Source organism: Gigantopelta aegis, chromosome 14, assembly GCF_016097555.1.
Source record: "Gigantopelta aegis isolate Gae_Host chromosome 14, Gae_host_genome, whole genome shotgun sequence".
NCBI lineage: Eukaryota > Metazoa > Mollusca > Gastropoda > Neomphalida > Peltospiridae > Gigantopelta > Gigantopelta aegis.
Genome location: NC_054712.1, coordinates 42,796,273 through 42,807,866, shown reverse-complemented (window position 1 = coordinate 42,807,866; position 11,594 = coordinate 42,796,273). Strand labels below are relative to the sequence as shown.

The window sequence follows — 11,594 nt, the reverse complement described above, 5'->3', positions numbered from 1 at the left end:
TTCCACCAAGTGTGTTTATAAATGTGTTTTAACCCACCCGTTCAGTTTCCCAGCTTATTCCAACAAGTGTGCTTATCAATGTGTTTTAACCCACCCGTTAGTTTCACAGCTTATTCCAACAAGTTTGTTTATCAATGTGTTTTAACCCACCAGTTCAGTTTCACAGCTTATTCCAACAAGTGTGTTTATCAACATGTTGCCTGTCTGACTATAGACAGTGTAGTGTGCACACAAAGGTTAACACAAGGAAATACATGAAATATTTATTATCCGATGTTCGAATAAGAAAAGAGCAGGGCAAAGAAAATGAGAAAGTGTATTTTACTTAAAGGGACATTTCTGAGTTTGCTGCAATTTTTAAGATGTTATTGATTAACAGAGACATTTTAACGATTGTAATTACATATCAAATATATTTTTCTGCATAAAACATTAGTGACTGGATATTAAACGTGTTTCTGATCGTTCTGATATTTGTACTAGGTTAAATTTCATCTTATTTCCTAAAATATAGTTTTTTTGTACGTACGAAATTATTTGCAGACAAAATTCAGTTTGGGCTTCATAGAAATATTAAGACGACCAGAAACACATTGAATATACAGACACTGATATTCTAAACAAGAAAATATATTTAATATGCAAGTTTAATCGTAGAACTATTTTATTAGTCGGAAACATTTTACAATGGAGCAATTTCAGGAATGTCCCTTTAATAAAAGTCTTCGTCTAGTAGACCAAGACTATAAGACTCCATTATATGTGGTCATGTGGGATAGACAAAATATACCCGAGATGGTGAACATTTCTACCTTGGACGAGGCTTGCCGAGTCTCATGGTCAAAAGTTTCACCACCGAGGGTGTATTGTTTCTATCCCACATGACCGCATATAATGGATTCTTTTTCTCTCATTCATTCAGTAAATAAACTATTATTTTACACGAACAGAACAAGATGCCTGAATAAGTAACTTTTCTATTGACCATTTTATCATAAATAAAATACACTACACTATCGTATTTGCCGTGTTTGTTTCATGCGTTAAATAAAATTTAACACTACACATTAACCAGATATCTTTTAAAATAAAGGTTTTAATAACAAAATATTAATTTAAAACTGTGTCTAATGACCCCACGTCACCATATCACATTAATATGACGTCAAATATTACCAACAACGTCATGTTAAACGCAAGCGCATGATATCCCATGTAAGATAGAACTTTCTTACACACCAGTGTAGGAAATCATCGTTGTGTATCAAAATCGTATACAATGTATGTTGGAGATTGGTTCTGAGAGGTCATGACTCAGTTTAGTGTTGTTGTAAGGAGATGTAAAGTGACGTCGATGGAATACTGACGTCATTCAAATTCAAAACTAGCTGTATTATTACAATGCTTCGCCACATTAAAATGCTCGCTTCTCATCAATTTCTTTTTCCGAGTGGTTGGCAAATGTTTTAGAGTGCTCTATTTTTTGTAAGGAAAACGGATCTTTTAGTACAGTAGTGATTTGTTTATGACGTGGTATGTATGCTTAAAGTCAAGTATCCATACGCCATGACCCAGTTAGGCTACGTTCTATAACAACATAATTTAGTTCAATATACTGTTTACATTTTCATTGTTTCGAGGTATGTAAGAAATAGAATGCTACATTCATGTCCGTTTGATACCATTTATCTTACAACTCGTTGTTGTAAGATAAATGGTATCAAACAGGAAACTCATGTATTATTCTCTATTTCTTACATAGCTTTCTTTCACGGGGTAGCTGTGTCATATATACCTGAGGATGAGAGAAAATATATTACCGTGACATGATTCTTTTGTTTTCACTGCACCCACCCTACGTCCACATTTTAGGCTAATTAAGAGGTCTAGCATCTATTCCCCTTGAAGTGAACTTGATAATACAAGTTTCTTATAATCTACCCTCACCTCGAGTATCCGGTAACTTACCTCTGTCGACGGAGATGCGTCCAGTTGGAGTAGCGAGGCATGTAGTCTACAACTGGAGACACGGCACTCAGCACCCATTTCTTGGCGGCGCTGCAGTCGAAGTACGGCTGCGTGAACTGAACCGGAAGCATCCGGTCGTCCTTCTCCGATTGGCTTGGAGACGATGGACCAAAGAAATGAGAATTGAGAAATGCTTGATGGGTGAATCGTCCCGTTTCGTTAGAATACTTTATGCCGATTGTGTATGTGAATTTTGTTAATGAATCCGCATCAGCTGCCACATCAGGAAGCCATTTTGTGTACCAAGGATTCACCTTGTAGCCCGGATGTGTATAATTGGCGCTACGCCCTGCCCCCATATCCGTTACCATGACGACCTTTTTCGTGGGTTCTCTAAGGTAGTTGTCCTGGTCGTTGTAATCATCCCACCTCCACGCCTTCGGTGCAAACAGGTTAAGCGTTCTATTAAAGGGCATCGTGGTGTACCAGTTGGGGTAGCTGCAGTTGGTGTCGAAGTAGATGGCGCTGCCGTTGATCATGTTGGGGTTGGCGTTGACGTCTGCCGTGGTAGACATGTACATGTACATCCAGTTGGGGCTGAGGCGGTAGGAGTGGGTGTCGTTCATCTTCTGTAAGATGTAGCTGTAGAAGAAGGCGCGGTTCAGCGCCATGTTGTGAAGATGAACGAGCGACGTCCGGTTTTTATACCACACCGTGGAGAGCATACGATTGTATTTGGGGATTTGGGACACCGTGTCTGTCCTTAACAACAGCTCGTCCCTGGACTTAGACCGACAGTTTTCTGGATCCACAGCAATTATCCAATCGTTGACTTCATCAAAAGCGTCATATTTCTGCCAAGCGAATTTCCCGCCATACGCCTTTTTCAGTGTTTCTAGAGCTAAGATGCTCAACAAATAGAAGCTTGCTGTGATCACCACTATGTATACTGCGTGCATCTTATAGAGATAAACAGACGTGTGCACGATACTCAATAATCTTTCTTCTGTTTTATGTGTTTTATTTTCTTGCTTTTTATAACCATATAATGGTGAGTTTCTCTGCCATGGAATTTCTTGAATCGCAGCTTATATCCTGAATTAAAGAACAAACGTCATTTCATATTTTACAAACGAAAGCATATCTTTTGAATACCAACAGCCCATATTTCAAAATATGTTTTCAAGAAGCTCATTCGTAACACTGTTGTTATGTTATATACATATACATATACATATACATATACATATATATATATATATATATATATATACACACACACACACACACACACACACACACACACACACACACACACACGTTACGGCAGTTTTATATAATTCCATAATATTTTCAGATGCATGCACTCTAATCTACATACTATAGACAGTAATGAGCTGGGTTTCAAAATCTTATCTTAGTATTCATCTGTTTAAATGAGTTTACTTTGTCAATTAAAATGAACAAGAAAAATGTTGTATTTAAAATTTTAATAATAAATCCCTCATTTTTGCCCCAAAAGCTGGCTAAATCTTTGGACAACTGCTCCTAAAATGTCAACATGTTTTTGTACATGTATACGGGATTATTTCCTTGCTTATGAATGTACATATTATTTAAATGCCACATTGTGCTTACCCAGCATACACAATTGAAAACAACAAATGCTTGTGTATCTATTTAAATGACTGTTTCATAATGATGTCCACTTTAAAACATGCGCGGTGTTAGCCATCCCAACATTTTCAAATGAGAATATTTTTTATTCGACATGGTGGCAATTGCTAATTTTAACTTATTACCAAGTTTGAAACAACAACAACTATTTTAATTTGTATGTATCATTGATGTGCGTGTGAGTGTGTGTGTGTGTGTGTGTGTGTGTGTGTGTGTATATATATATATATATATATATATATATATATATATATATATATATATATATATATTAGGCCCCTGCGAAGCTTCGTATATTCGATTCAATTCGAAATCGTCGCGAAGCTTCGATTCGATGTTTGTGTATTCGGAATTTCGAATATCGTAGTGTACGGACAATTGGAAAAAGAGGGACAAACTATATGTCCAACCGTTAACATTAATAAACAATAAACAATGTGGAAGACAAAGCAGGAAAAAAAATCGTATAAGTAACCTATTAAAGGGACATTCCTGAGTTTGCTGCATTGTAAGATGTTTCCGACTAATAAAATATTTCTACGATTAAACTTACATATTAAATATATTTTCTTGGTTAGAATATCATTGTCTGTATATTCAATGTGTTTCTGGTCGTCTTAATATTTGTAAGAAGCCCAAACTGGATATTTTTTTGGAAATAAAATGAAAATTAACCTAGTACAAATATTAGAACGATAAGAAAAACGTTTAATATACAGCCACTGATATTCTAAACAAGAAAATATATTTAATATGTAAGTTTAATCGTAGAAATATTTTATTAGTCGATAACACCTTAAAACATTGCAGCAAACTCAGGAATGTCCCTTTAACCAAATAATACTAATATCATACGTATTTTTTAGTTTGCTGATTAGTTTCTCATTAGCCCAAATGTAGACTCGTAGCCTCCAGTACTACACTGCTACAAGGTTAATTGAATGATGTTTTATTTTTATTTTTTAAGTACGAGATGAATATTACTTTATTAACAGACTATTTAAATGAACCCTTTTTTATATAAAATTTGGTGATGAGTGTTAATTTTCACATGTTTACTTGAATTATTTTGTGATCTAATTAAAAGCCAATAAATGATCACTTCCAAGATATTATCTCGTGTTAGTTCAACTGTTCAACCTATGTACACATTAGTACTGTTTTTCTATTTAGGGCGCTTTATTATTTAAACGTCAACCTTATGTACGTACACCCAATGCATTGGATATTTATATTGTCTTTCTAATTCCCTTCACTGAGCTGAATATTCCTTCGTGAACTGCATCTGATACGCTTGATTATTCTCCAAGGTATTCGAGATTCGAAATTCGATTCGATTCGAACATTTCCGAATATTCGATTCGAAATTCGACTCGACTGGAACATTGAGATTCGCAGGGCCCTAATGCTAGTACTAAACCAAATATCTTCCGGCTGGGTCAAAGTTTGAGGTGCACCCAACTTTTGATAGAGAAATGAACACCACAAGTCCTGTGATTGGTTATAAATGTGAGTGTGTTGGTTGTAAAAAAAATTAGTTTCATCTGGGCTAAAAATGTATGCAATTTTATTTCATCTAGTACCACTGTGTCAAGTAGCCTTGTGCTTGGAACATGTACGGGGTACCTGTAAAAAAAAGTACTCAAATTTTGTGCGGAACTAGGGTAGTCATAGACGCTACCCATTATCTCAGAAATGAGCAGCTTGACACCCACTTTTTTGTGATTCACTTTAAGGGTGAGGGGTGGTAGTATTTATATCCGTGACGTTTATATCGATTGATACGTTGCAGGCAGGGGTTTTAGCCACATATGTTACTATTGTCGTCTATGGGATTTGATTTGGTAGTATACACCCTATATAGCACATATTCAGTGCATAATAAAAAATATGATTTTATGATTTTATTTAATTAAACTATACTGGTTGATTAATTAGCTGTCACTGGACCACGCAAGTTCACAATGACCTTCATCTTGACACTAATCACTGTACATGGCTCTGAATGGAGTTTGAATCAAAGTTAGCACTGAGGAAAAGTTGGTGTTGGCCTATAATTCATACTGTAAATATTTCAATAATTTCTTTTTACATGGTATTTGACTTGCCATATACAATTGCTCTTAAATATGGTGTTATATATAGGCAACCTGAATTAAGATTTTAAAGGGACATTCCCGAGTTTGTTGCATTGTAAGATGTTTCCGACTAATAAAATATTTCTACGATTAAATTTACATATTAAATATATTTTCTTGTTTAGAATATCAGTGTCTGTATAATCAATGTGTTTCTGGTCGTCTTAATATTTGTAAGAAGCCCAAACTGGATTTTGTCTTCAAATAAGTTCGTACGTACGACAAAATAGTTTTTAGGAAATTAAATGAAATTTAACCTAGTACAAATGTTAGAACGATCAGAAACACGTTTAATATACAGCCACTAATATTTTATGCAGAAAAATATATTTGATATGTAATTACAGTTGTCAAAAAGTCTCCGTTAGTCGATAACATCTGAAACATTGCAGCAAACTCAGGAATGTCCCTTTAATAGCAATTTATTTATATTAAAAATAACATGTGTCATTAGTGGGTTAATGTCTTTAGTTTCCATTAACATAGTTAATTTTTCATGTATGAAATTCTGAAAACTCAAATTTGTAAAGAACTTGATTTGTATTGTCATTTTGACATATTTATAGGGTGCTGAGTTATATTTTAGACGAATTTGTAGTTTTATGCAAAATTTTAAATAAATTTAAAGAAAAACTTCACCAAAGAGGTAAGTAAATTTGTTGTCATTATTGTGCCTTCTGTTCTTAGTTATACATAACAATAAACTTGTTAAACATACCTTTAGATCTCCAGATCAAATATCTTTTTAAATAATCACTTAGTTTGCTCTCATGAAGACCATTTTAGGTTTATACTGGATTTAGAACCAATTTTTTTCAGATTTGATTATCTGCCGCCTTGGCTAAACCAAATAACTTCCGGCTGGGTCAAAGTTCGAGGTGCACCCAACTTTTGATAGAGAAGTGAACACCACAAGTCCTGTGATTGGTTATAAATGTGAGTGTGTTGGTTGTAAGAAAATTAGTTTCATCTGGGCTAAAAATGTATGCAATTTTATTTCATCTAGTACCACTGTGTCAAGTAGCCTTGTGCTTGGAACATGTATGGGGTACCTGTAAAAAAAAGTACTCAAATTTTTTGCGGAACTAGGGTAGTCATAGACGCTACCCGTTATCTCAGAAATGAGCAGCTTGACACCCACTTTTTTGTGATTCACTTTAAGGGTGAGGGGTGGTAGTATTTATATCCGTGACGTTTATGTCGATTGATACGTTGCAGGTAGGAGTTTTAGCCACATATGTTACTATTGTCGTCTATGGGATTTGATTTGTTAGTATACACCCTAATATATATATATATATATATATATATATATATATATATACCTTTTTCTGAAAAGTTATTCAGAATTCTTCGCAATTAAAGGGACATTCCTGAGTTTGCTGCAATTTTTAAGATGTTATCGACTAATAGAGACTTTTTAACGGATATAATTACATATCAAATATATTTTTCTGCATAATATATTAGTGGCTGTACAATAAATGTGTTTCTGATCGTTCTAATATTTGTACTAGGTTAAATTTCATTTTATTCCCTAAAATGTATTTTTTCGTACGTACGAAATTATTTGAAGACAAAATCCAGTTGCTGCTTCTTACACATATTAAGATGAACAGAAACACATTATCTATACAGACACTGATATTCTAACCAAGAAAATATATTTAATATGTAAGTATAATCTTGGAATTATTTTACAATGGAATGTCCCTTTAATATCATACAAGTGGTATAAATTTGCAAAATCGTTTTGAAAATATTAATAGATATTTCATAGTAATGAGCAACCTAAACTACACAAAGACCTGCTATTAGCGGAACGTAAGGATATGTGCAAGAAATAACTTACTTTTCTCGTCCGTTTAAATAGCCATTTATCGCAAAGCAAACAGATGATTTACAAAATTAAATTAGACACTTCTCTTCCCATTGGCCTGCAGAGATGTGCACTTGAATTCAACATTCAGTACCTACGACAAAACTGCTGTCATTTGCGCATGCGTTAGGTAGTTATTAAAGACGTTAACCCTTGGAAAAAGCAGTGCACTTATACCATCGAGTATTTTAATGGGTATCTGATTTAACACAGTTAAGTACAGTCGTTGTCACATAATTTAGCCCATCTATTCATGTGCAATAACGTGACACTGCTTTATTTGAAACAGAAGACAATTTGACCAGCGTGTGCTAACTTAGTGGCGCAGAGCTCGCAGGAGCTGCGATGGGAATTAAAGGCGCAGACCCTAGTTTCAACCCGTTAAAATGAACACTGTTTTGTCAATCTACAAACCTGTAACACATATGGATAAAGTTACAACAGAGTGAAACTAAAGTTTGTGAGGTTCAAACGGGAATATAACGTCTAAAAATAAATTATAGTTTGGCTCCATAACCGTTACTTCTCAGACGAACGTGCGTTTTTAGAATTATGAAAAATGTATTTTCGGGTATTACAGAAACCTGCATGGCCAGAAACACTTCGGATGTACGAAAATGGATAACCTAAACAATAAAATATAACTAACTTCTGATTTTAGTTATCAAAATGGCTCTAATAGTAAAAAATACGTCGTAGTGGTTTAAAACTAGGGCCTGTCACTTTAAACTCAGTCCCATGGGTGGACCTATTTTTCGTCGGTTCAGGTTCAACCAGTATCATACAATTGACTTACAAAATATTGTATACCGGCCTCGGTAGCGTCGTGGTTAGGCCATCGGTCTACAGGTTGGTAGGTACTGGGTTCGGATCCCAGTCGAGGCATAGGAGTTTTAATCCAGATACCGACTCCAAAACCTGAGAGAGTGCTCCGCAAGGCTCAGTGGGTAGGTATAAACAACTTGCACCGACCAGTGATCCATAATTGGTTCAACAAAGGCTATGGTTTGTGCTATCCTGCCTTTAGGAAGCACAAATAAAAGATATCCTGCTGCCTGTCGTAAACGAGTAGCATATGTGGCGAGAGCGGGTTTCCTCTAAAAAACAGTATCAGAATGACCATATGTTTGACGTCTAATAGCCAATGATAAGATAAAAAAATCAATGTGCTCTAGAGGCGTCGTTAAATAAAACAAACTTTACTTTTTACAAAATATCGTGGTATTTGTCTGCAAGAGCAAATAAAAGATCATTTCTTGCTATTGCGTAGGAATAGTTTTTGTGGCTGTTGTGCGATTCGTCTTACAGTGTCGACAAATTGCAGCAATATGTATATTTTTTAATGTACTGGGTTGTCGTTACATAGTCTTCGATTTTCTCTATGAATTTTCAACATTTCACCATTTTTCTTATTTAATTATGATATAACATACATGTTTACTCAAGTAGTCATTGGTCAAACAAATGACCATAGCATCCCATTTTTGAAACTGGTTGTTTCCTCCATATTAGCTGAACTCCATTGAAACTAAACAACAAACCGTTATTCGTGATCAAAATCGTATTTCTGCACAATGCAGAGTCGAAATAACATTTGGCAAAATGGTGATTGACTCCATGAATCTCCATCTAGTGCCTCGTCTATAGGAGGACAGCCACTCCCAAGGAGATATGGTTGCTGGATAGTAACTAGTTTCTGCACCACTCAAAGAGGACTGCCACGCGCAAACTAATTTACTAAATTAAAGGGACATTCATGTGTTTGCTGCATTGTAAGATGTTTCCGACTAATAAAAAATTTCTACGATTGAACTTGCATATTAAATATATTTTCTTGTTTAGAATATCAGTGTCTGTATATTCAATGTGTTTCTGGTCGTCTTAAATATTTGTAAGAAGCCCAAACTGGATTTTGTATTCAAATAATTTTGTACGTACGAAAAAACAATAGTTTAGGAAATAAGAAACACTTTTAATATACAGCCACTACTATTTTATGCAGAAAAATATATTTGATATGTAATTACAATCGTTAAAACGTCTCTGTTAGTCGATAACATCTTAAAAAGTGCAGCAAACTCAGGAATGTCCCTTTAAAACTAACATAGGGCAAAGCTCGCTGGAATAAATGCATAAATAGTTGCATGATTCTTTTTCAAAACAGTGTCGATTTCAGGTGTTCGTGAAAGGTGAGACGACAATATGGAATATCATTACAGTGTTTATTGATGTATCGTAAGACACAACCTCCAAATGTCTACCATAAAACGTTTTGAATGCCCTCAGGGGTCCCTGGACTTCATAACCCTGATGGAACAACCTCTGTGCTAGAATGATATGGCGTTGTTTGAAATCTACATACAGTGAGCATGCCGTAAGATATCTTAGAAGTTATAGTCATCAAAAGCTGGAGCAGAAGGTATATTTCTCGACCTAAAGGGAAAATTGACCATTGGAAAGTTGAAATCATCCCTTTTATCATACAGCTTAGTTTGGAGGCGAGTGTCGCTTTGAATCTCCATACTTCGGAATAACAGGTCATCATAATGCCAATACAAATTTCAGGTTCACCTCTGATATATCGAAGTATGTAGTATGTGCTGTCCTGTTTGTGGAAACATTTACATAAAACTACCTTTCTGCTGTTCGATAGACGCAATCTGTATGAGGGGTTGTGTGCTCTGCCACATTAACATAGTAATCTGGCCAAGAGCTGTGTGCATGTATGTCTAAACCTCAACTGAATTCCAGTGTGTTCTTCTTATGTAATACACTCGAAGAAGCACGACTGAGAGTCAGACGTAATTTGATTAACATGAAATAACTCTTCAACTACAAACTTTCAATCTGTTGACATTATCAGTAGTAAGACCGGCCTCGGTGGCGTCGTGGTTAGGCCATTGGTCTACAGGCTGGTAGGTACTGGGTTCGGATGCCAGTCGAGGCATGGGACTTTTAATCCAGATTTAATACCGACTCCAAACCCTGAGTAAGTGCTCCGCAAGACTCAATGGGTAGGTGTAAACCACTTGCACCGACCAGTGATCCATAACTGGTTCAACAAAGGCCATGGTTTGTGCTATCCTGCCTGTGGGAAACGCAGATAAAAGATCCCTTACTGCTAATCGGAAAGAGTAGCCCATGTAGTGGCGGCAGCGGGTTTCCTCTAAAAATCTGTGTGGTCCTTAAACATATGTCTGACGCCATATAACCGTAAATAAAATGTGTTGAGTGCGTCTTTAAATAAAACATTTCTTTCTTTCTTTCTTTTATCAGTAGTAACGTTTCCTTTCAATCACCTATCTTATTTTACTCGATCTTTTGCTACATATGTATGTATGTATGTATGTATGCAGGGTTTTTGCCAGAGGGTAAAACGGGTATGACGCCATACCCAAATTGTTTGTCAGATTTTATTTTTTAAAGTTAACTTTTTCACAAAATTAATTAGTCTTATCATTACTGTATAACTGTCTTCACTGTAACCCTTAACTTAATCCATTTTCTTTCTGGGGTAGGTCCCCCATACCGCAGGCTGACTGTGGCTCCATTCAGTTCCATAGCGCCATACCCAAAAATTTCTTTCTGGCAGAAACACTGGTATGTACATACGTATGTACGTATGTATGTATGTACGTATGTATGTATGTATATCGAGTTAAATCACTTGCAGACGATATATATTGACATACATACAGACACATAATACTTGTTACATGTATATAATCCTCTAATGCTACTGATTGGTGGCTTTGAGAGAAATAAAAGTATGTTGTGTTCTGGTCTGTTATGATACGATGGTACTGGAATATTCTCAAATAGTAACAAATATTGATTCATTTGAAATTGCCGTGTAACATTACTCATCAAACAGATCTGAAAACGTGACATCGTTGAATAGGGTTGACGTAAATTGAGATGACACAACGCAA

At 35.5% G+C, this 11,594-nt stretch overlaps 1 protein-coding gene across 1 annotated transcript; it reads right to left on the bottom strand.

The window, feature by feature from the left end:
• Positions 1-1,321: 1,321 nt before the first annotated feature.
• LOC121389011 lies at positions 1,322-7,766 on the bottom strand. The gene is made up of 2 exons (XM_041520602.1): positions 7,636-7,766; positions 1,322-3,063 (listed from the first exon to the last, which is right to left on the bottom strand). Exon 2 carries the CDS (start codon positions 2,925-2,927, stop codon positions 1,965-1,967), a length of 963 nt encoding a protein of 320 aa, XP_041376536.1. The 5' UTR covers positions 2,928-3,063; positions 7,636-7,766; the 3' UTR covers positions 1,322-1,964.
• Between the last annotated feature and the right edge of the window lie 3,828 nt (positions 7,767-11,594).

What these genes read in the sequence shown, in the direction of transcription:
- LOC121389011 (XM_041520602.1), bottom strand. Translation starts at nt 2,927, where the DNA reads ATGCACGCAGTATACATAGTGGTGATCACAGCAAGCTTCTATTTGTTG.